General features: G+C 36.3%; 1 protein-coding gene across 1 annotated transcript in view; it reads right to left on the bottom strand.

Annotated features, from left to right (window-relative positions):
• Chm (CHM Rab escort protein) overlaps positions 1 to 27,005 on the bottom strand; it is a 136,270-nt gene that overhangs the window by 36,352 nt on the left and 72,913 nt on the right. Inside the window, exon 9 of the mRNA XM_021153427.3 lies at positions 5,014 to 5,091. Within this exon, the coding sequence (XP_021009086.1) occupies positions 5,014 to 5,091 (78 nt within the window). The remainder of the gene's footprint in view (positions 1 to 5,013; positions 5,092 to 27,005) is intronic.

Raw genomic sequence — 27,005 nt, 5'->3', positions numbered from 1 at the left:
GCCTAAGCAAAGCTCTGCAAACCAAGGCATGTTAAGCAAGTGGTAAGATTTGTTTTCCCTCAGATACTTGACTTATTGCCATATATTCAGCCTAATTGGGAGAACAATGAAGAACGGATATTGATTTGGGACCTACTCTTAATCTGTATTATAAAGATTAATATAAAAATTAGATGACATTCGCTTAATGGAAAACAACAAAATGAAACAGTGCTGCCAGACACATTAAAATACCCTCCTGCCTACTCCTCCCACATAAACCTGAGGAAGCCATTAAGATTAACAGCATTTCGGACTTAGCAGAGGGCCTTGCTGAGCCTCATAAATAGTAAATTGAGAAGGAACATGATAGGAGTTCCTAGTTACAGGGACACAATGACCAAGCTGATCATAAGAATCAGTGAAGCCAGACCGAACATTTCATGGGCAAGGCTTTCTAAATCAACAAACCACAGCACTTACTCAGCTCTTGGTTCACTGATATGAGAGCATCCATAGCAAACTGACAATAAGGAAGGGGGAAAAAAACCTCAGCAAGACTAAAACAAAACATCTGGAACTCAGTCAAGAAGAGATGAAACAACAGTATTCACAGGTATGCAATCCCTTTGAAATTAGAAATGAAATAATAAAAAAGAAAAATGTTAATTAAGGAAATGATAAGATTCCTAATCATGGAAAGAAACGAAACAGGTGTTCCTATTGGACACAGTTTGTGAGTTTTCTCAAAGGCATTAGGTTCCAGTTTTACATCTTTCAAAAAATGGTTTCAAAATATTCACAGTAGTTCTGGGCTGAACATCTACTACAATCATTTCAACCCATTAACAAGATTGGGATTTTAGTTGTTGCTCTGACCTTTTCATAAGATGGCTATCATCTTTTAATTTATGTACTAATTTGTTCTTTCTTTATAGAGTCTACTTAATCTTTTAAGAATACCTAATTGGTAAATAAAAACCATATATACTCAAGGAATACAATGTGATAATTTGGTGTATTATACACTGTGTAACCAATAACAGAATCACATTAACATACCCAGTCACCACCCACAGTTACCACTGGGGAGCAAAGATGGTTAAAATCTGTTCTTATCACGTTTCAAGTGCACAATTAAGTTATCATTACCTACTTCCTTTATATATCTAGCATGATATGTTCCAAACTGACTTTATCACAGCCCTGCATCTGTCTTCCTCCCTTGTAATCTCTCTATCAAGTACAGCTTTAACCAGCAGTTATAATTTTTCCACCCAAATCTCTCTTCATAGCTAATTTGCTACTATTGTAGATTCCACCTTAAAATATTTCTTGTAATTAGCCTCTTCTCTCTCACCCCACTGCTACTGCCTTAGACTCTAGTTGCATTTAATAAGGAAGTGGAAGGCTAATAAGCTGATACCTCATTTAATCAACATAAAAATATGGCAAGTACCTGTGCCAACTTCTGTTCCTATAGGTAATAATGAAGATGCAGACACAGGCAATTTAAAAATAATAGTATCGCTCAGCGGTAAGGCGAGGAAAGGCCATTGCAGAGTATCAGGGAATGTAGTTTGGTGGCAGTGCTACATTCACAATGTTTTTATGGATCAAACAGAGTTAAGCAAATATGAGAATGTCTCAGGTACAGAAACACACAATCACCTTGACACTGTTATCTGTCAAGGTGAAAAACAAAAAGGGGAAAGAAATGAGTGCCAGACAGTGGTCAACTCTCTCCTGGAAGACCTCCGAGTTTATCTGGAGATTATACAAAGCCATGAAGGCACCGGACGTAGTGGTGCACGCCTTTAATCCCAGCACTTGAAAGGCAGAGGAAGGTGGATTTCTGAGTTCAAGGCCAGCCTGGTCTACAGAGCGAGTTCCAGGACAGCCAGGACTACACAGAGAAACCCTGTCTCAAAAAACCAAAACAAAATAATAATAATAATAATAATAATAATAAAAGCCATGAAGGCTGTCTGTATGCAGGCCACACAAAAATCCTGATTGTCTTGTTCTCATCTGCATTCCCAGTGCCTGGAACATAGAAAACAGCTAATACTTGCATGAATTGGAGAAAGGATGGACAACTGAAGTATTCTGTGAGAGCAAACAGTATAAAGACAAGAAAAGGGCACACAATGGTGATTCTGAAGGTAAAGAGTCTCTTTTCATTATGTTCCTTCCAAATCATTGCTGAAATTACTGAACACTATTTAAAAATTCTAAGTCACACTTCTGAGCAAAACATAGAACACAACGGGCCTTCTTCTTTATGGCATGCCAAGGTGGTTCCAAGGTTCCAATTACATATATACTACTAAACTACCTGTATGTGTAATCTATGGTTTTTTGATGTTTATCTGCTCTGGTAATATTACAACAACCATACAAGGTATGGCTTGTCAGCCACTCCACTTTTTGTAATAACATTGAGGCACAGAGGGGTTAAACCTCTTGCTTAGGTTCACAGAGATTGAAGAAATATCAATGTCAGAATTCAAATACAGTCTATGTGACATTGAAGGCTGCACTGTTCCCTTGAATCCCAAATTACAAACAGAGGACCTATATCTTATTTACTTTTTGGCCATATCATATCACACCATAACAACTAGCATGGGAGTTGGATGGGAGTTGGTAAAGGGAAAGCATAAAAGAGGCACTGTGCTAGTTGCTTAAAACAAATAGACACAATAAAGTGTTCAATTTGTTTCTAATTTCTCAATACCCAATAAAGTGACAACTGACCCACACTTCAGAATATGAAACATTTTAAGATCACTTATTTCTAAAGGTTAAAGAAGAGCCAGCTATATACTTTCCAGTATTATTTAATGTAACCAAATAATAGGTCAAATCTAAAAGAAGACTCAATGACTATTTCTGAATTCTTCTAAACTATCTTGCAAATAAGGGAATTTGCCATATAAAGGACTTGCTATCATTCATGGCACTAATATTATTCAATAACCCCTCTTATTGCAGGACTGGGTTTTGTTAATAAATATGGTGCTTTGGGACTTGTGTGATGATACGAAAGACTTTAAACTAGAAGCAACTTGCCTACTACGTAAAGTTCATACTGCCAGTATATCAGACAAGTACATCGGGACAAAGCCTTAGAATAAATTAATATTAGGATTCCCAAGCTCATCATGGAATACAGTACTCTTGCCGAAATCTTTAAATTCACCCTACAGAGCACTGTTTCTCAATGTCATCTAAAACAATCTACATTAGATTCTACTGGGCTATTGCTTATAAGTGGTTTTCCATCCAAACGTGGTAACAAGCATCTGTGATCTGAGGTACACTGTGAAAACCTATCTCAAAACTGCAAACAAACCAACCCCCAAAAAAATTAATTCCTGGGGATATTTAAAAGAATAGTCAATTTCCTTATCACTTTACAGTTTTAAAATTGCCAGTCTGGAGGTTCTTATGATATCTAAGACCTTTAGTCTTCACCTCTCTGTTCTAACTAGAATCAGTGTAAGTTCATGAAAGTTGATAGTTTGTTCAGAATATTTCATAAATATAAGTCAGAGGTAAGGTAAATGCATCATTTATTTCAACAAATGCTATTACAGTACTAGCATACCTATTCTGCAAGCAAGCAAGCAAGCAAGCAAGCAAGCAAGCAAGAAAGAGCCAAGAAATATGATCCATGCAAATTCTTCATGTCACTGAGACTAACATGTGGTACTGGAATAGTGCCCAAAGATGATAAAAATGACCTAAGCAAATAAACACCAAACAAGCAAGTCGTTATCTGCCTTTCTGTCACAGGGAAGCCTTCTTGTTTCAAAGTCACTGTATAAGGAAAAACAAACTGTGAGGCGTAAAGACAACCGCTCCTTCATTACCTTACATGCCAAAATCTGAATAATCTAAAGACTTTAGTGATAATCCCTTGTATACTGTCACCTCTTTTACTTAGATAGTATGATTCTGTACTGTTGCTAATGATACTTTATAAGAAGTTAACATCATGTGTCAATTTTTACAGCATAAAGCTGGAAAGTTCCTCTGTATTACTTATTTCTAGAACTAAATCTTAGCTAAATTAACTCCTTATAACACTATAATCCACTTATGAGAAATTAATGGCCAATTTTTCCCATTTAGACTCTACAAAATTACTACATAAAGAAACAAGCCATTTAAGATTTTATATTATAATTTCAACAACACTTTTAATATAGTCCTAAAATAATTATCTATAAAATATAGGTCAGTAGGTACTTGAGAATGTCTAAGAAAGAAGAAAAAATAACAGTTTTAACAGCTCCTAAAACTCTATCCAGTTGAGCCTTTTCTTTTTCAAGGTACTACTTAGAAATTGTACAATGGTGTTTTACCTAAATTTAATTCAGACAAGAGTATGTATTAGTAAATAATAATAAGTTCTAGAAAAAATAATTAAAATACAAAACATGTAAATAGATGGTGCTCAGCTATTGTAAGAAAGTGGGTAAACTCATACTTTAGCCCTCATCCAGCTTGTAGGCTGATTCTGTTGTAAAAGAATTTATCCTCAGATAACAGGGCAGCATAGTTTATGACAACAATCTACCTAAAAACTCATTAAAGTCTTTTCTCTTGAAGTGACATGCATTATCAGCAGAGATTAATCTGATGAGTCTTTAGGTGAGCTCCATTTTTAAAAATGCAATAACAGAGGGCTTTGTTGTCATCTGATGAAAATCAATTAGAGGAGGTAAGGCCACAAGGAAAACTAACATCACTCATCACCTACCCCCGGCAGCTGAAATGATTTGTCTTCCAAGCTTGAATGATCAGGAGCTATAGTCATATTGCAGGGGAATTAATTTAGTTTCTATATTCTGGACTCACTTTACTTGTTCTGGAAGACCTAAACACAAATTACTTTTAATCAAGGTTGATAGGTTATTAATACCAAGGAGGATCTTTCAAGAATCACTTTTAAAAAAGCAACTTCTATATTATTCACCGCTGTCTGGTGTATAAATATAAGAAGGTTACTTATAGCATCCTTACTTTCTGGATTCTTTGTCCACTACAAGGCACTGTACAGAATGGCGAAGACAATAGATTCCACCAAACACAGCACACATTCTGGAAAGAGAACAGAAATATGAGAATTAGGATAATTGGGTTGAAACTAAGGTAAAAATATTTAGGTATCTAACACATATTAATTGGCATTACAAAAAAAAAGAAATCTGATCATATATAATGTTCACTATCTATATTAAAATTTCTCAGATGTAATGTAATATTAGCAATTTCTTTATGCAACAAAGGAATCCCTATTAATAGTATAATATTGATATCTAAAATTGTAACCAAGTTGAAAGTGTTCCTAAGCAAGAGTTAAATGTCCCCCTAAAATGAGCTCCTGCATTTCTAAGGTGCATAAAGCATCCTTCCGAGGAAATACATGAGATACTCAGAGAAGGGGAAAGAAAGGCTGAGCAAGGAAGGCTTTAGAAGATGTCAGGTACTATAGAGGTAAGCAAATGTCTAGGAGCCAGAGCTAACTAGAAACTAAAACCTCAGAACACAGCATGAGTGAGTGCAGCAGATGCTGTAAGGAGTATACTGCGTCCGTTGGCTAATCAACACCCATTTAGGAAGAACAAGCTTTAAGATCTGGACAGGAAACAAAGCAGAAAAGGAAATCATCTTTCATGACATTTGATTAGTTATAGAAATACACCTCTGTAAAATGACTGAGGAAAGACATGAACTCCCTACTGGGGCAGGGAGACAAACAGAATGCTGATTTGTCTAAGCTCAGGGTAGAGGAAGCTTATACCTCTGTATTAGAATCAGGGTGCTACACTCACAGACGACATAAATTTGAAATTACACCATTACCAAGAAAATATCAAGAAAGATGGCTCTGGGTAAATGATAATTCTAGATTTCAACTACTTTCACAGTTTAAGAGTCCCACAGTGATGACTTTTAAACCCTACAATTACACAGCACTGAAAGAAACATACCAAGCCCTAAGTGAGAATTTGCAGACACAAGTTAAAGCAGGACTCAAGGTCTGAGTCCTTATTTAGACAAAATAGAGGTTATAGGTATGCTTAAAATGAATTAATCAAAAATGTGAAAAAAGAACAATGCAATATCAGGAAGTATGGTAGACTGAATATTCACACCAGTACATGTCCACACCCTAATTGTAGAGATTGCATGGCATCAAGGACTTTACAATTACATAACATTAGGGTTCCTGCAATCAGATAATCCTGGTGAGCACAACACAATTACAAGGGCTTCAAAAGAAGAAACAAGAAGGTTAAAGTCAGACACATGGACGTGCAGATGATTGTAGAGGTCAGAGTGATGCTGTTTGTATAAGGTGGTCACATGCCAAAGAATGCAGGTGGCCTTTTTAAACTAGAAAAAGAAAGGAACAGAGCTTTCCTTCATGCCCTAAGAAGGAATGCAGCCCTGCTGGTCTCTTTCAGACTGCTGACCTCCAGGAATGTAAGATAATAAATTGGTGGTGTTTTATCCTATTGAGTCAGTTAGAGCAGACAAAGAAAGTTAACATATAGGTATATGTATACATGGAAATGAACCAGGGTAAAATGGGCCGTGGCAAGAAGATTTGGGGACAACAGGTTATATTTATCAGAAGAATCATCTCTGATTCACACTGTGTTCAGAAGCAATTCCAGGAAAGGTACAAGTGTTAAGTCTGAGAAGCAACACTAGACAAGAATATAGGAAGATATGAGTCAGAGACAGATTCTCCAAGAAAACATAAAACTCAGCCTACAATCGACAAAATATAGAACTTTAAACATTTAAACATGTAAAAAAAAAAAAAAGAAAGGTAAAAGGTAAGTAATAGTTAAGAAAAGATGTAGAGACGCAATAGTAGTTATTAAATCTTTCAGTAAAAATAAAAATTTGTTACAGTAAAGTTGAAAATGCATACTTTTCAGAGTAGCAAATCTTACTGCTGCTTAAATATGTTAGGTAATCCTAGCTATACGCATGGAAGATATGTACAACTTTTTCTTCCTGCACATTTTAGGCATAGGGGTTAAGGAAGAATTTTGACTGCCTGGCTTCATATGCCAACTATGCCACATACCAGCTGTGTGACCATGGAAATAGGATAATGAGCTCCACACCAGCCCTATATTGCCATTTATTCACATAAGCTTCTTCTTTTTTTTTTTTTTACTAATTCCTGGTGACATGATGAATCAGTATTTTAAGTTCTACCCAAAAATTTACAGGTAGCTTTTATTTTTTTTTTTTGCCTTCTTTTTTTTTTAATTTATTTATTTTTTATTACGTATTTTCCTCAATTACATTTCCAATGCTATCCCATTTGAAGAATAAACAAAGTAATATGTGTAAAGAAGATATAAAGTATATGATATTCGGAATTACTCATATGTTCATTTTAAAATAGTGGGTTTATGTACCAATATAAATCCAACATGTCTAGAGGAGAATTCACAAACAAATTAACATTTATATGTGCAATAAGTAATTTTAGTTTAACTAAAGAAGATCTAAGATCTAGCCATGGTTTCCACCTTCTGGGGGGTCATCTCTATGCCCTCTAAATGTCAGGCCTGAAAGAAGTGGTTTTTTTGGTTTTTTGTTTGTTTGTTTCCCTAGAGATACTGGTTCAAAAGATAGCTTTAAGTAACCAATTTAGGGACAGGACAGGGTGGACCAGATAGTTTTTAGGATGGGAGTGGTCAGGTCAACAGTTTGATTTGGAGTAAGAACTTTGGGTCATTTGATAAATATCAACTAAACTCCAAAAGGGTGGATATTGATCTCAGCTACAAGGGAAGCTGTGCCTAAGTTTTGAAGTTTCAGGAAAAAAAAAAAGTTGAAAAAACTGATGGTCAAGTTGAGTTTTCTTGGTTGACCATACATATTGGTCATATACCTGCATTTGGAGAGATATAATATTCTGATCTTTCAGTGAGGAAACATGGTAGAAACTACAATTTGGAATTCCTTAGTGCTCTGCCCCATAAGCCTTGCATAACTTAGTTCTATATCCATTCTCTCTAATGAACAAAACTATTACATACCAACTTTAAAGAAGTCCATCAAACTAAGTATTATACCTGAGGTCAACCTTGGAAAACTAACAACTATGCATTTGGCTTTAGAAGTGTGAATAGTTTGTGATGACTATACCCTATAAACATACAAACAACTGTCCAAATTCTCATATCATACAAGGGAACAGCATAAATAATAAAAATTCATGAATGCTAATCTCTTCTACTAGTTGTTGTATTTTTAAAATGCAAAAGCTGATTCACAACAGAAATTTTGGAAAGAACACTCCTGACTGGCATCATTTATTTAAAAAAAATCAACTTCATATACAAAAATCTTGCTATACATCAAAACGATACATAAATATGTAATGTACAAAACTTAAGAGGAAACTAGAAGTAAATACACTGGAGTAGTATCTAGGAAAGTAGAGAATGAAAGTTACAGTGAAGAAAATCAGTTGCTTAGTTTCTTTACTGCTCTTTCAGAGGTTTGGTTCTCAGCACCTATATCAGGAGGCTCAGAATCATTTATAACTCCAAGAGCAAGGCCATCTGATACCCTCTTCTAGTCTCCCCAGAAAACTACATGCACATGCTGCAAATATGGAGGCACACAGATATACATAGAAATAAAAATGAGTAAAGCTTTAAAAAGTAGTTAAAGTAAATGCAGCCACATTTTGAGATTTGGCAAATCTTGAGTATATTGATGTCATTTATTTTAGTCTGTATTGAAAAGTAGTTCATAATCTATATAGGACATAATGAAAATTATCAATGGTGGAGATAAATGACATTCATTGAATAGGATTTAATATTTTCATGTCTTTCCAAATTGAATTCTTTTAGATGCACATAAGCAGCTAAGCCACAGTAGAGTAGGGGTTAGGTAATATTCTTCTGGTATACAACATCAGTGCACAAGAAAACCTGTATTTATTTTTACACTGAGAAAATTAGAATAATGCAGTTAAGGACATAATAGAGCCACTAAGCAAAATTCCACATGGTTAAGAACCTGTAGACTATACATTTTATGTAGGACAGTCTTTCTTCCTGTTAATTTTGCTCACCAATAGGATGACAAATTGTGCAGTAATATTTGTTAGTATATCTGATGTTAAGACATTATAATCTAACAGATTCTAATGAGATTTAGAAAAAATAATCTTCCTGGTGGTGGACTGTTTAGCTGCATTTGCCATGTGCTATTCAGCCTTCTGATTTTGGCAAGAGAGTACTGATACACAGGAAGTCATGACCAAGGTGGTTGACACCATCTTCACTGTCGATTTCCTGCTAATAATCAAAGAGTTCACCACATGAAACATCACTGGTCTACTTCCCACAGATAAGCTGAACTAGACTCAAAGCCCAAATGAATGTTCTTCATTTGGGGAAATTTAGGCTACAAGAGGCCTCCATATTTCATCAAAAATTACCTGGTTTAGTAAGTGTATAGGTATTGAGGAACTAAAGGAAAAATCTACTGACATACTATAAATATTGGATCTTTTTGCTCCTCCAAAAAGATTAAACTTTTCTCATTGAACACATATCACGTCATTTGCAAAAAGGATAGAAGAGAAAAACCTAACCATTGATCACTGTCAGTGTACCTTAGCTACACCCAGATTGCACAGTACATTGATAAAACCACAATGCCCCTAAGTATGTCTCCTAAATATCATGGTATATAATTCAGCACTGTGTCTGCACAACATTTGACAGTGTTTCTTCTAACTGCATGCATAGATAAACATGTATTAGAGCAATATATTTAAAACTACACACAGAGCTTTCTATCATGTTCACTGAGTACAGGCCAGTCTGAAACATGAGTGTAGAAGAGAACTACATGGACCTGTGTCTACTTTATATACACGTACATAAAAGGACAAAAGTCTTAGTGCTTCTTATATTTACACACCTTTAGTCTTACTATTTATTACACACCACATGGCACGTGTATGGATTATATACAACATGTATAAGTATACAACTACATTGTGCTTACTGATTCAAATTATACTACTTATTGCAATCTCAATTACACCATGATTCTTAACTTCTTACCCTTTCCTGGCATTTAGTATCCTTCCAACTGGTGTCACAAATGAATGCTCCATATTTTTGTTGCTGTGGGTCTATCTTCCAGAAAGGTAAAAGTGGGTAAGATGAGAGTCACAGCACCATTTCTCCCCAAAATTCCATCTAATATTTAAGCCACTTTTTCACCCAGCCCAACTTTGAACTTCCTATTGCCCTAGAATCAAATGTAATCCCTCAAGAAAAACAATATCTCTACAATCCTACCCTAGTCTCCATCTTTTACTGTCCATTATTGACTAAATTCAACAGGATAAAAAAATGAAACCAAAAAGAAATAATGATGTCACCAACAAAAATACTCAACAATGTGTTCTATTCACAGCGATGTAGTATAGCAAAACTGACAAGCCACTCATAATATTGATCAAAGTGACAGAACCTGAAGGCAGCTGGTTTGTCAAGCAATAGTCATCACCATTAAACCTTTCAGGTCATTAGGAATCAAGTGTCCAACTGTAGTCACAATATGCAAATCACAGAGATCAGCTTTTGGAGATGGCTATGGAATCAATATGGACATCAGCTATGGAGTCACAGTGTCTGTGTCCTCTTTGTTTCTCATTTACTAGTTCTGTGACTATGTTTCAGTTCTTGAGATAATAAAATGGCGATCATAACTTATCACACAGAGTTGTTTACAGAGTTGAATGAATTAAGGCAAAGTGGGGTGCCTTGAACATCCTAAGTGGTCACTATATTGTAGCTTGTTAGCTACTACCTCCTGAAGTGAAGAGACAAAGTTTTCAGATTCCATGACCTATGGCGAATTGCTGGCCTACATTGATCAAAGTGTGTAGCAATCTGCTTGAGTTGTTCATGGTCTGTATTTTCTCTCCTACTAGCATTTAAACAACATAGGCACCTGGTCAATGCAACCATCTTCCAGAAAGAGATATGTAATGGGCCGATGGTACTGTTTGTGTTGATCACAACATGCACTGACATTTGTCTCTTCATTCCCAAATATTTATGGAATTAGGCCTACTGTCCAGTAGATATGAGCCTAATCAGTTAGGATACAAAACCAAAAACAAAGCTGTCCCTGCTGGTATGTAACTTTTCAAGTGTAAAAAACAGGCAATGAAACAACTAGATTCCTGACAGCATTAAAACAATTTAAGATGAATATGCTTTGGGAATGAGAGCGTAAGACAAACTGAACTGATATTTGAGCAAAGAATCAAATAAACAGAAGCATGTGACCATGTGAAGATGTGGAGGAAGAATATTTCAACCAGAGCAAATCGCCACCAGCACCTGTGGTATAACATGGCTCAATGTATTTGAAAGAGCAAAACAATGACTAATAGGGCTACAATATAGGGGATAAAAATTACATAAAGTGATATCACAAAAGAAGCAAGGGATCTGATAATACAAGGCCAGAATTGGGGCATTTTTTTTCCTCCCTTCTTGTCGCCACCCAAAAGTTATCCATGTTTCTACAGATAAACCCATCATTGATGTTCATAAAGGCAAACCCAATTAAATCTACTGATTCCATTGTGTTAACCTTGGGAGGGGAGGGATTCATATTTCGGTCTGACATTGGTACCCTTTCTGGGGTAAAAAGACAGTTGTTTATTTCTTCTCAGGAAAAAAAAAATATTGGATTTCTAGTTAGTTTGTCTGCTTTTTAAAGATGGTCTTTGCTACTTAATGAAAAAAAAAATCATCAAAAGGATGAGAGAAGGGGGAAAGGCTAGTGATGTCATCCATCAATGGAATGAGTGATGAAAACAACCTGAAGCATAGTAGTGACGATGGAGACAAGGAAGTAGAGAGACTGGGGCCACAAATAAGTAAGATACATCTGCCAAAGAACTGGATATAGAATGTTGATTCCCAAAGAACAGTTCAAAGAAACTAATAAAGGTCTAAGCATAGTGTCTCCCTTGAAACATGTAATAACTAAATGCACCTTCTCAAGCCTGATCAGCCTCCTGCACAGGCATTGCTGTGAAGAAGCATCTAGGGACACTTACTTTAATCTTCTATCCAGAGATGAGTGATTACTAGAGAAAGTTAACGGCTACCATTACCAATAAGCACTGTCTCTTGGCCCTTTATCAACATCAGTACTTAACACTGTACATACACTCATTTCCACATGGGGTATACACAGATTAGTTTATGTTCTTTGAAGAAGTCACCATGGGTTAGGAAGAACACAGAATTCTTGATAACTTAATAAATTATCAGGTACATGTATCTTGATTCAGTGGGGCTGCTCAGACAGATTTCAGTCCCAAGGAAATCAAGCTGTGGGCAAACAGGCTGCCCTTTAGTCACTGCAGTCACTCTTACAAGGCATAATCATCATGCTTAACTTAGAAAAAGCTGCCCAAAGAGAATGCAGAGCCTTCAAAAAACTCACTCCCAGAAACTGCCTTTATTTCATACATCTTAGCCATATATCTTGCATCTTCTGTTCTTGGTGCCATTCTGTAGATGATATATTCACTTTTTGCCTAGCTTTTCCAGCTGTCCTTAAATTTAACCTTCTATAGGAAAGTCACAATAAAACTATGTATTGGATGACAGAAACAGATCTCTATTAATAACTGCACCAGGGGTTCAGAATAACTTAGCATAAATTATAGAACACCAGTCATCATTCAAGCCTTAAAAAATAAAGCCTTTCAAAAATTGGGGGTCAATTTATATGCTTCGACCTATGCTAGGCTACAGATCTTCAGTTCATATGCTTGTACAAGTGCTCCGACTCTCACAACTTAGTAAACTCCTTAATATAGCTTATTATAGTGATACCAACAGGAGGAGACATACTCTTAGTAATATTTAACTTTTCAGTCAAAACACCTATCACTAACAGCATCATAGTTTTATAGTGGCAGATCTACTAAAAATTATTTTAAAGAACTTTTAAATTCAAATATATAAAAAAAACCTCGGCAGACTAATATTCAATTGCCTTTGGTCAGTATCTTCTCTCTGAGTCTTTCTCGGGTATGGCAGTGTACAGGATAAACCAGTACATTTCTGGTTCGAGTAATCCTTATGTGAAACTTTATTTTTCCATTTTGCTAACTAGTGATCCAAATTTGAGTGCAGAAACAAAAATGACCTAAGCTATATGACAACTAAATTTTCCTGTATATATGCACCACATTTATTATCTGCTGCAGGACATCTAAACCTATTTATTTCCTATTGTGAGCAGTATAATAACAACAGGCATACGTAGGTAGCTCTGTGATATTTTAGTTTAATAGTCCTTCAATTATATATTCAAGGGTGTTAGAGTTGAATGATAGTTCTACTTCCATGTTTTTTTTTTAATTTTTAAAATTTTGTTGAGAACTTCATACATAAATACTATTAACATCATCTCCACCATCTTTCTTTCCCCCTCTACCTCCTCTTTGATCCCCCCTCACTCTTTCTCAATTTCATTACCTTTTATTACTGTGATGCCTGTATTCTCACTTATGATACTTTCTCTAATGATTATTACATGTATACCCATGAGTGTGCACACACGTGCATGCACATGAGAGAGAGAGAGAGAGAGAGAGAGAGAGAGAGAGAATCTGTTTACTGTTACTCATATGCATATGATTTAACAGATAACCACTTAGTACTGGTTAACCAATTAAAGGACTCTTCCTAGAGAAGACTGGTTGTCTCTTTCTCAGCAGTCACTAACTGCCATATGTTCTTTTATGTTCAGTTTCTTAAGGAACCTCCATCCTAACTTACACAGTGGCAGTACGTATACATTTCCACCAGCAATGCATATAGGTTATTCTTTCCTACATCCTCCCAGGCATTGTTTGTTATGTGCTTTCCTTATGGCAGCAGGAAAATGGGCAGTTTGAGATCATTTTGTTAAGTGTAGTTTGCCAGATGCAGAAAGATAAATATCAATACTTTTCCTTAGATAAATATAAATTTAATATTGTGTATGCATGAAATTGTGTGCACGCATGTGCAGGACATACAAGTAAAAAGGAGGCTACGAGATCAGAGAAGAGCTAATAAAGTTGGGAGGGAAAGGCCAAGGTAAGGGAATCTATGTAACAGGAGAGCAGACATGGAACTCTATGGGTGACAAGGAATTAGCAGCAAGAGAAGGCAGGAAGGGAGGCAGTGGGGAATGAAGAAAAATAAGTACAATGTATAATTCCATATTTTTCTTAAAATGCCATAACAAAATCATGATTTTTTTATGTTAAGTTTAAACTCTTGATAAAAACAAATTAAATAAAAATTTAGTGATTAGCCAAAACTCCAATCTTCTGACCTGTATAATAACTTCCAGATCCCTTTCACTATTTGGAAAGTGTGCAGAGAGCTGTTCATGTTATTTTCCTACCTATTCCACATGGTACTTATGAAATCATCCTTTAGTTAATATTCCTCAATTTTGAAATTTACTATGTCTATAATAAATGCCTATGTTTTGACTATAAACTGGAAAGCAGATAACCAGTTCAGTGGGAAGTTACGATGCTAACTCCCTATCATTTAGAAAAATAGTTCATAATAAAAAAAAAAAACAGTAAACATTGTTTCTATAAAAAGCTCACTGTGCAAGTAGTAACAGCTCAATTAAACCATCCCCTCCCTCCCTCTCTCCCTCCCTCATTCCTTCCTTCCCATGTCTAAACCAGATCTATATGCATGAACATTACCCCCAACCCCATGGTGAGAGAGCATTTATTTTTAAATGTGGTCTTTGATGTTAAAATGTTATCAAAGGTGTTTTGAAAATTCAAATGTTCACTGGCTCCCTGTTCGTCACATCTTATTTACCCATGTCAAAGAACTTTTGGAATGTCAAAGTATAATTCTCTCACAAAAACCTTTCCTCCTGTGGATTCTACATCCAAGAATTTCACTCTTCGGTTATTTATTAGAAAGCTGACTCTCATGCTCAATTAATTGTTTGCCTTAATGCTCTGTCATTCCTGAGCAATTTCTTGTATAACTTTTCTACCCATATGGCAACTCATTTCCTTTAACCGCCCCCTCTTAAAGCAGGAGTTCAAAACAATGTTACCATATTAAAGTGAGATGATTCAAAACTCCATCAGGACCCAGATGTTTGTTTGTGACCCCAGACACAGTATTTTCATGTTTTATCCTTTGATAGTATACATGAAGTTATATAGTCAAAGAAAAACAAAGAGTGTCCAGCTGTGTTAGGCAAATCCTAGTTAAGGCCTTCAGACCTCCTTAGCCAGGGACTGAAATGACAGAGGTCAGCTGCTATTCACCTACGGGTGGACATCTGTCTGAAAACAAATCAAGCAGTTACTCCTTACTACCCACCCTGCCACAGTTTCTCAACTCTTCTAACTTTAGAATGAGTATGAAAGAATAATTCATAGGTTTAGCTTTCTGGTAAGCATAAGAAAGATGGTGTTCATGTAATAATTGGAGGAATACTAAAGACGAAACTCTCAGGACTTGTTGTACAGTCCTGATTACACAAGGCAGTTTAGAGGAAAAGGAAGTCAGTATGCATTCAGTAGAGGAGGTACAGAATTTAAGAAGAAAAGGAAACTTTTGAAAAGGTTCTCTATTATAGAGCCTGCAAGAGCTTAATCTGCTTGCCTAAAAAGTAGATTGTTTCCAATGGTCAGAGATTGTTGAAGACCTACGAAGTAGAGTAATTTGAGACTAAAATTGTTTCAGTAGAGGGACAGAGTTTGAAAAGCAGGGAAAAGGCCAGGCAAGGTGTATGCCTTAATCCCAACACTCAGGAAGCAGAGTTAGCATGATCTCTGTGAGTGGGAGGACAGCCTGGTCTCCGTAGAGTTCCAGGACAATCAGGTCTGCATCATACAGGCCCTGCCTCAAACTCAAAAATAAAGAAAAAAGGAAAATAAAATAAAAAGCAGAAAAACATAAGAAAAGGTGGAAGGTTTTTAGGCAAATGGATACTTGAATGATGCATGAACTGGGAAAAAAAAAAATCAAAGAGATGACGTGTGTATTCACTTAACTATCTTTGAAAGACTTAGAAAGGGGGCTGGGAAGATGGTCCCAACAGCTTTCTGGCTAGGTAACCATCATGTCCCACATTTGAGACTTGTCTCAAAAAATGAGGTGAACAGGGAGGGACACAGAAAGACACCAGATACAGACCTGGGCTCCCACCTGACCTCCACCATATACATGATACAAATAAACTTAAAATATATAGAAATAGAAAATTGTACTTTATGCCCTGAGATGGCCATTTTCTTCTTTTTTTTTAATGAAAAATCAATAGGGATTTTTCATATCCATTCTATTCTAGCAATAAAGGACTTTTAGAAACGTCTGTGATTTCTGACTTAAATCATTTTTTCTTTAGATTAAAAAATCTAAGATTAATTAAAATTTAAACTTCATTATGAATCTATACCTATTTAGAATGTTCACACATTTCAAAATATCTTAAAGTTACTTTTTTAGTTACCTGCCAGTTAATATCAAAATAATCTTCACACTTTACATAAGTTTTGCAGTTCTCAAATTAGCACAAAGATACTGAAACAGAGAGCAGAATACTGAGATCTCTCAAATGTATGTTTCTCACTAAGGACAACAAAGTACAGAAATTCTTGTGAGCAGGGCTTTCTTTGTAAAAATTTCCATTTAAAAATGCCATTTTCGAGCATATACAACACTCATATCACACATTTATTCTAAAAAAAAAAAAAATACATTTGTTTTCTAGTTTCCCAAGCCTTGGCCTTTTTTCAAAACCAAATTCACTTCATTTTAATAGATTCTGGCAGAATGTAATGCTTGACTGCACAGAAACATTACTAGGGCTAATTTTTCAGTATAATCAACTCTATGACAAGCATGGTCAACACCTACTGTTCCATACGTGAAACAGACACAGCTCAGCCCCAAGAATTCTCAGTGAGAATTTCTCACTTCTCTCATTTTAATAGAAGTTAAGAACGCAGAAATTGTTTCAGAAAGGCAGGAAAAACTCAAATTTAGAGATTGGTTCAGTTATTAAATTGCCACTACAATTAAGAGCTGAAAGAAAATTCACAAAGCAACATAATATCCATACAATATATTCTTCAGATGATTGTGTATATTTGGAGTACATCCGAACCCTTTGATGTTATTAACCCCAAAGAACAGACAGGAAAGCAATATAAGCTTAATTAGTAGAGTACAGTTCCAACAATGAGTCAGATTTTACTGAAACTGCCTACCAACATTGGACTGAACTTCAACTTTGCCCTGGTGACATCAAATAGTATTATAGATCAATTAAGAGTCATGAAACATTTTGGCTTGTAGCCCTCATCATACATAGCCTTTAAAAAAGCAATTTCAGTTCCTATCAAGGTAGGAATCAGCAGTTGTAATTTTTTAATACAGCTGCAAAACAATAGGACCCATTAATAGCTGAACTTTTGACAGCACTATTCAAGATGATTTATGAGTTTGTATATAATTTGATTATTCTATTAATTCTGCTGATTACTGCTTCAGCTAATAAAGTGAAGGTCACTTCTAAAATAAATCTTCATTACATTTCACAGAAAGTAACTGCCTCCAACTAGTTGTTTTCTTTAATTAAAAACTAATGTAACAAGAAAGAAGATAGGCTTCAGGGTCATTCATCTGTTGTACTGTGTGGATATAATATACACAAGACAAGTCCAGTGCAATACAAAGTATCCCTTCATCTAATACCTTACTTACAAAAGTATTATATTTATTTATACTAATACTGAAATTATAAAATTCAACTGTATTAGTGTTTTAAAGTGAAAAACATACAAAGAATATCTGAAAATAGTCCCTAAACTCATATTATAAAATGTAAAGTAGTGTTTTCACTTCTAAAACTATGTGCCGTTCTGCACGGGGAAAAGAAACAGTGGGTCACTGCTTAAACCACATCTTTCCTGGAGGTAAAAAGAGACTGTCTATGCTCCATAAGATAAGTAATGGGCACAGGGCCCTGAGAGGTTGGAGAGAGATCAGAGGAAAAATGGTCAGGGCTCATATTAATACATTATTCTTATTTAATCTATTTTTACACACAGAACATTCTGTGTCCTAGATTTAATGCTTCATTTTATTATTTTTTAAAGTTCCCCAGCCCTTCAGCTTGAGGTCTGATCATCAAAGCTGATGAATCATACAACCGCATCAAACCAATAAACAAATTAAATGATGCATATTTTCCCACAGAAGTAAAAAGCAATCCTCAAACTCAGGAAATAATATTTCAAAAGACTGAAAGCTTAAATATAATAAATTATAGAAGTGCAGTGATACCACAAAGAAGTAGGCAGCAACAATTTTCATACAGCCTCCATTGGGCTTTTACCACATATTACACTAGTGTTTAACTACTCTGATGTGCTCTGACCCGCCCTGTGTATATGAAAAGGTTCTACATTCCAGCTCTGTAACTCCCGCTTCTTCACATTTAGCGAGATGTTGTTCCACCATACTCTGGCACTACCCTCAAATGTAACCATCCTAAGATACCTGCTACCCACTATCACCTACCCTATGTCCTTTCCAACAAATATCACATGAAATAAAGCATTTTTCTCACAGCACATTCACTCCAATTATTTTACGTCTCTCGGTATTCTCTCGAATAAAATGTGATTTCACCAGTTTATCTTGAACATCTATGAAAACACTGGAGTATTCAGTAAATTAAAATTTTTAGTCTAAACTTGCATATGATAAAGCAAGGAGCCTGATTTTATAGTTCACCTAATTCATTTGGTTGGAGGGAGGATTCATAGGCCTCAAAAACACCAAAACAAAAATATATTGGTCATAGGAAACAACTAACTAACCAGACTTTTACTACTAGGTCCTTCTCATGACCCAAAGTACATATTTTCAAGACAGAAAAGGAAGGAAATGTACTACACACTTAAGTGAAGAGCAGTCCTCCCCTATAATGGAAGGGAAATGGTCCTTTCCCACTGAAGATGCAGCTTGGGAAAGGATGGGGATGTAATGGTGAGAGAGAATATGAACCCACCTAATCAGAGTCTGTGGCCATGGAAGATAGAGGAAGAGAGAGACTGTGGGAAGCAGAGAGGGAGGGAATACAATCATCCCTTGGTCTGAAGGAATTTTTGTGCTAATTAGTTTTCTGTCAACTTGACACAAACTATAGTTACCAAGTAAGGGGTGTAGTTTCCATTGAGAAAACACCTCCATCAGATTGAATGCAAGTCTGTGGGGAATTTTCTTGGTTAATGACTGATGAGAGAGGACCCAACCTACAGTAAGTGCTGCTACTTCTGAGCACATGGTACTGGGTTGTATAACAAAGTAAGCTGAGTATATGGAAAGCAAGGGCAAGAAGTGTTCCTCCACACTCTCTGCTTCAATGCCTGACTCTGGGTTCCTGTCTAAGTTCCTTACCTGACTGACTCCCTTCAATGATGGACTGGGACATGGGAATGTTGGTCAAACAAACCCCTTCATCCCCAAGTTGCTATTAGCACGATGTTTTATTGCAGCACTAGAAAACAAACTATAACAATTTCCAAGCTATATGGATGGATAAATTAATTTCCTAGTGTTACATTTTCCCTAAAGGGACATTCAAATTCTTACCAAGTTATCTGGGGGCCTGTTTAGGCATTCTAGGAAGGAAATGCACTACACACTTAAGTGAATGAAGACCAGTCCTCCTCTATAATGGAAGGAAAATGGTCCTCTTCTACTGAATTTGCAACTTTGGGAAAAATGGAGATGAGATGTAGTGGTGAAGCAGAAAGTGAACCTACCTAATCAGTCAATCAGATTGCTAGAATCAACCTTGGTGATCAGATGTCGCAGCTAGATCACCCTCATCCCTATTTTCTCAAGCTATTTGTAGAACTACCAGTTTCTGCCAACATCTAAAATCTGTTTTTTATTTTTCATTAAAGTATAAGGAAACACTTATCAGTTGTTAAGACAAATTTTATCTAACAAGACCAATGATAACTTACCATCTCTATCTGACTAAAGGATTAAGAACTTCATGCTGCTGGGCGGTGCTGGCGCATGCCTTTAATCCCAGCACTTGGGAGGCAGAGGCAGGCAGATTTCTGAGTTCGAGGCCAGCCTGGTCTACAGAGTGAGTTCCAGGACAGCCAGGGCTATACAGAGAAACCCTGTCTCGAAAAACCAAAAACAAACAAACAAAAACAAACAAACAAACAAAAACAACTTCATGCTTAGATTAATAATATGTTGATGCTTCAAGAGGCAGAGAGCCTTGTGTTTACTGAAGGAAAAAGCAAATGGCATGGCAGAGCTTCTACCTTTTCTTATCTGTGCTAAAACTGATAAAACCTCTGGGTACGTGTCTGGGAATGAATGAGTCCTGGAACTATGTGTTGGGATAGAGAGGGGTTGAGAACTGCTCAATATTTAACCCCATCAGTAAAACAAGAAGGAACTGTGCCAAAAAGAACCTCACAGCTACTCAAATACCTTGCATTGAGCTTTCATTTTTGACTGTCTTTTGTTGCTCTGATTTCTGAAAGACACTTAAGGTATACAAACTTAGGTTAATATCAATATATTATAATACTTTGTTAAGTTTCAGAGAATGGGTGTTTCTTAGAATCTCAAGCATAAGCTGTCGAGACTGGTGGATTGTTATCTTTACATCTTAACATCTAAGGAAACTTTGAAATCTTTCCAAATGCAAGGGTCAGAATGATTTTCTTTGCACATTTGTATTTGTGTGTGTGTGTGTGTGTGTGTGTGATAAAGAGCATGTGCATGAGGGAAGCACAACTGAAAAGCATAAGTACTTGTTTTACTTCGATTGCCTCTGAATATCACCAGGGTTCAGTGAATTTACTGAAGCAAAAAAAAAAAAAAAAAAAAATTACCGTAATTCCAAATTTACATGTCCCAGGAAAAATACTATCTACTCAAGTAACTATTTCAGAAATAGAACAAGATTTCTGTGTAAGCTGTGGTGTTATTTGGCCTCTTCTATATATAAAATAAAAACTATATCACTGTTAGGTGATGCGTTGTCTTTTACAGTAAACTATAAAACTAGAAGATCAAGTGCTTCTGGCCATACTTGATTAGTCCATATGCTATAGGCCTTCCCTTAGTTTGCTGGTTTCAAGCATCAGCACAATTATGTCGAAAAAATACAGTAAATAATACTTTACTGCTCCACTGGGGTTCCAGCCTGGCTATGGGAGGTAGCCTCTTCAGGTTCCATATTCCAAATGTAGCAAGTTACAGCTAAGGTTACCCCTATTGATTCTTAGGCACCTACCTTATTCCAGGTCTCTATCTCCTCCTGGAGAAGCTCCCTATATCCTCACCCCTGTTACAGATTTCCATTCATTTTCATGGCCATCTAGCCATTTTTCCTATTCTTCTTCACACCTTATACTAAATGGCCCCATTCCCTTCCCCCATCTCCCTCTTTCCCACTTCCCTTCCTACATCTGCCTCTTATGACTATTTTATTCCCTCTTCTAAGTGTGATCCAAGCTTCCATGCTTGGGCGTTACTTCTTCTTTAGCTCATTTGGGTCTGTGGAGTGTAACATGGTGCCTGTATTTTATGGCTAATATCCACTTATGAGTGAGTACATGCCACGCATGTAATTGTGGGACTAGGTTATCTCAGGATATTCTCAAGCTATATCCATTTGCCTGCAAAATTCATGATGTCCTTGTTTTTAATAGCTGAACAGCATTCCATTGTGTAGATGTACCACAGTAGAGCAAAAGGGACAGCAACTCACCCACAAAACTTTCAACCCAAAGTTTATCCTGTCTATAAGAAATACAGGTATAGAGGATGAGGTAGAGACTGGGGAAATGGCCAACTAATCACCGGCCCTACACCTGTGACCCATCCCATGTGCAAGCACCAATCCCTGACACTATTAATGATATTGTTATGCTTGCAGACAGGAACATGTTGTCCTCTGAGAGGATCCACCCAGCATCTGACTCAGACAGATTCAGACACCACAGTCAAACAGTGGATGGAGCTTAGAAACTCTTATGTAAGGAGGAAAGATTACAGGCCCCGAAGCCAATAGAAACTCCACAGGAAGACCAAGAGTCAACTAACCTGGACCCTTTGGGCTCTCAGACTCTAACCTACCAACCAAATAATATATAAGGGCTGGACCTAGGCCTCCCCGCACATATGCAGCTTGGCCTTCATGAGGGTTCCAAACAAATGGAACGGGTCTATCCCAAAAGCTGTTGCCTATAGGTGGGATATGTTCTACTATCTGGGCTACCCTGTCTAACATCAGTGGGAGAGGAAGTGCTCAGCCTCACAGAGATTAAGTGCAGAGGGTGAGGTGGGAGACACCCCACCTGCCCAGAGGAGAAGGGGAGGGGGTATAGGGGAAGGGTTGTATGTGTGTGTGTGTGTGGGGGGGGTAATGAGGAGGCTGGCAGTGAGTGGAATGTAAAATGAATAAGTAAAAAAATAAAATTCAATAAAAAATAAAACGAAACAAAATGAATACTTTTGCTTTTGGGATGTAAAAAAGGTAATATTTTCACCTACATATACTAGCAAAAGAAGTACATGACGATACATGTATGACCAAATTATGGGGAAGAATATAGTCCAACTTCACAAATGATGATAAACAAAGAGTGCATTCCAATGAGAGGAACAAGTACTTACTATAAGGAGATATGAGACAGCAGCAGCTCCAATCAAGGTACTTAGAGCTGCGGTGGTATGACTATTAAATATTCATTATGAAATATCAGGAAGGACAGAAACACTGCAGTCAGAATGTTGGCCCTTGAAACATTAGATACAAGATACAATTTGCAAAACACATGAAACTGAAGAAGAATGAAGACCAAAGTGTGGACACTTTGCCCCTTCTTAGAATTGGGAACAAAACACCCATGGAAGGAGTTACAGAGACAAAGTTTGGAGCTGAGACGAAAGGGTGGACCATCTAAAGACTACCATATCCAGGGATCCATCCCATAATCAGCCTCCAAACGCTGATACCATTGCATACACTAGCAAGATTTTGTTGAAAGGACCCTGATATAGCTGTCTCTTGTGAGACTATGCGGGGGCCTAGCAAACACAGAAGTGGATGCTCACAGTCAGCTATTGGATGGATCACAGGGCCCCCAATGGAGGAGCTAGAGAAAGTACCCAAGGAGCTGAAGGGGTCTGCAACCCTATAGGTGGAACAACAATATGAACTAACCAGTACCCCCTGAGCTTGTGTCTCTAGCTGCATATGTATCAGAAGATGGCCTAGTCGGCCATCATTGGAAAGAGAGGCCCATTGGACTTGCAAACTTTATATGCCTCAGTACAGGGGAATGCCAGGGCCAAAAAGTGGGAGTGTGTAGGTAGGGGAGTGAGGGGAGTGTATTGGGGACTTTTGGGATAGCATTGGAAATGTAAATGAGGAAAATACCTAATTAAATTTTTTTTTTTAAAAAGTACTTTGCTGTTTGGCTACTGTTGATTTGTGTATCAGGTACATGGTAAGAGCTTTACAAATATCTGTTTCCTTAGTCCTTTAAAATAAAACCCTCTGTTAAGTACATAATTAAAAACAGAAGAATATAAGACTAGAGACAAAGTTAATCATTCACTAAACAAACAAGGTTATTTTAGAGATAATTTCCTATAGATGCATTTTAAGAATATCAGTATATGCATAAAAGACCAAGATTACTGTAGGTTAAGAAAAGACTATTTTAAAATTCTAGAAATTTATTTTAAAATAGTGACACTGTTGTTTAAAACAACAGCAAAATCACCCTAAAATGGCAATGCAAAAGGCTTGAAAGGTTCAGGTGTTTACAGACATTTGTGCATCAGTAGAGTAAATCTAATTTCATGAAGTCACTGAAGACCAGTTAAGTGCTCATTATAAAATCCTGGTTAACAACTTCCATGTGGTTTGTGTTACCACACAGAACATAACTCAAGATGACAGGAATCACTTAGAAGTAATTCAAAGTAGTCTAATTTCTTAATAGGTTAAGATAGGAGATGGTTCTATGCCTTCCTGCTCATGTCTTTTATTTGTTTAGCAAACTGTTTACATACAGAGTATACAACAATACTATTTAAACTGTTAAAAATGAACAAAAAATTTTGAATGACAAAATTCAAATCAGGCAAATTTTATGAGATAAAAGTATTTTGGGATTTTGTATATGTGCAGAACTACTTACACTTGCATATATGTGGAGGCCAGAGGTCAATTGTGGGTGTTGTTCTTCATTTCTTGATGTAGTGTCTCCCACTGAGATGTGCTGGCTACACTGACCTGCCAATGAACTCTGGTGATCCACCTACCTCTGCCCCTCCCCACTAAGGCCACAGATACAGGAGACTATGTCCATATTTTTACAAGGATATTGGGGAATCTGAACTTGGGGTGTTCACTGCAGGCAGTTTCACTAGTAAACTATTTCTCAAACCCTACAAATAGCTTTTACTTGTAGGTTCTTGGTATCAAACTCAGAGCCTAATATTTGCATGGAAACCACTCTACTGAGGTATCTTCCCAGTCAAGAACAAGTTTTTACTCTACTTCTTCATTTCGTACTGCAGAATTTGTTTTTTATAATTTCTAGTCCAATTAAAATATTTAACTTATTAAATATATATCCATTGTGTAACTGTTTTTTTTTTTTTTCCAGAGATCAAAACATTCTATCCTGAGGGAAGCTCTTAAATAGGTAAACAATTCAAACTAGCTTTAGGAAATCCCTGAAACTGAGCAGATTCTTTAGGCCCATCCCTGCAGGAGTAAACAAGAAAAGCTGACAGTCTCACTCAAAGAAGACAAACTACAAAGATGACTCTCAGACAAGCCAGGCTGCAAAGACTCTCAAGTGAGAAAATCTGCTGCTTGGAAGTTTAGACCAGAATTGTAAGGGATACTTCCCAACCTGTTGTGCTTCTTGCAGGCTGTGCAGTGTACTCCAGGTTCCCAGCTTTTATGAGATGTTGCCCATGCTGGGAGAAGGAGGTCTTGGTGGCTTTAAGTCATTTCTACTCCTATAAGTAACCCAGTAACTATATTCCCATAAGTGATCCCAATGAAATGCATTGGTTCACCAAGTTGAATTTTAGTGGAATCTGTGCTTTAGTGTGTTATAGAATCCCTAACTGGGGTGAGTAGACATGTGTATTATGTCACCATAGGAAAAGTTTTGTCTCACAACATTACCAATGAGAGTTCTAACTGTAATGACATATGAGCAAAACATAAAAATTCAACAACAATAAAAACTGATAGGGGATCCATTTTGTGATAGGAACTACATAGAGATAAAGATGACTGAGTTTTAACATACCAAGCATAGCTATCAGCAGATATAAATTACTGGGTTATTACATTATTGAATTTTAATGCCAGATCCAGTTTATATCACCTGAAAAAAGGCTACTATATCTAAATGCATTGCACAGTAGTCACCAAAACATTCATAAGTACCAGGACTGTAAATTTATACAACTCTGAAATAACAATAATCTATATTCACTTTATATAATACAGTTATGTTCTCTTATATCATTACATTTGAGTCTTAATATATCCAAGGGTAAGAGCTGGAGAGATGGTTCATTCATTAAGGATACTGGCTGTTCTTCTTAAGGACCAGGGTTCGATTCGCAGCACCCACATGGCAGTTCACAACTCTCTGTAACTTCAGTTCCAGGAAATCCAATTCCCTCTCCATGGGCACCAAACACATACTGCAGGTATTCACGCAGGCAGAACAACCATACACATAATTTTTTATTTGTTTATAATTAAAAAAATCTAAGCGTTGTAGATAATATTAAATTATTACCTTTGTCTTTTCCATACTATAAGGAAGACTACTGAAGTATTTTGAATTTAAAAGAAAAGTTCAGCAATAAACAATTACAAATAATTTGAAAGATAGTCAGAACTGAATTTGGAGACTGTCTTTGTTTTTGGTTTCTTGTTTTATTTGTGTTTTGTTTCATGTTGAATGACAACCTCTAATTTATATTTAAAATGATCACACTTTATATACTATTTCTATCACACTTATTAAGGAGATAGGGTTATTCCAAAGAGATGTTAAATGTGGTTTTGAATGTTATTTTTAAAGACTTGTAGATTAATACTGTGTTAACTTCCAGTTCAAACAAATTAAAATTTTAGTTTCAAATACTGGCCTTCTTTGAAATATCACCCTTACTCTGGAAGGAACCAGTTATATTTGATCCTAACATATATTCCTGGAAGTATTTTAAGATCTGGAATATTATACCTATCTAATAAGAAGAGGAAATGAGCTTGGGTAAGTTCTCATACCTACTATCAAGATAATCTATTACCTGAATCAGAATTGCAGTGGGCTATTTCTAAAAATAGAAGCTCACTGTATTACTTAGCCAATGAAGCACCAATAAACTCTTAAGGGTTATAATGGAGTCCCCCCCCACACACACACACACAATATACTTAAATATTAGCAAGAGGTTATTCACATTAATTCTTTCCCTGTCAAAATCTGAAGAGTAATATAGGCAAGAATACAAAGCATTCCATTGCTTTATTAACAGCAATGCTCACTGATCTGTGAATAACCTGGAAAAAGAATGAAGATTATTGAGTTACTTTACCAATCTATCCATCCATCACTATAGAACAGGTTTCAGAATGATGGATTATCTCACCACCCTGGTGTTGATCCCACACATTGTCTCCTCAAGGGAGAAACACACAACCATCCAAACATAACCATGCTTACCCTATATCACTCCTATGAAAATTTAACCTAGTAACTAGGAAAAAAAACTGTTCTTAAAATAATATACAACTGATTCAGAAAATTAGGTATATTGCTAAATTTATTT

Source organism: Mus caroli, unplaced genomic scaffold, assembly GCF_978045245.1.
Source record: "Mus caroli unplaced genomic scaffold, Mus_caroli_1 scaffold_5, whole genome shotgun sequence".
In the NCBI taxonomy this organism is placed as follows: domain Eukaryota; kingdom Metazoa; phylum Chordata; class Mammalia; order Rodentia; family Muridae; genus Mus; species Mus caroli.
This window is presented reverse-complemented; position numbering and strand designations above follow the sequence as displayed.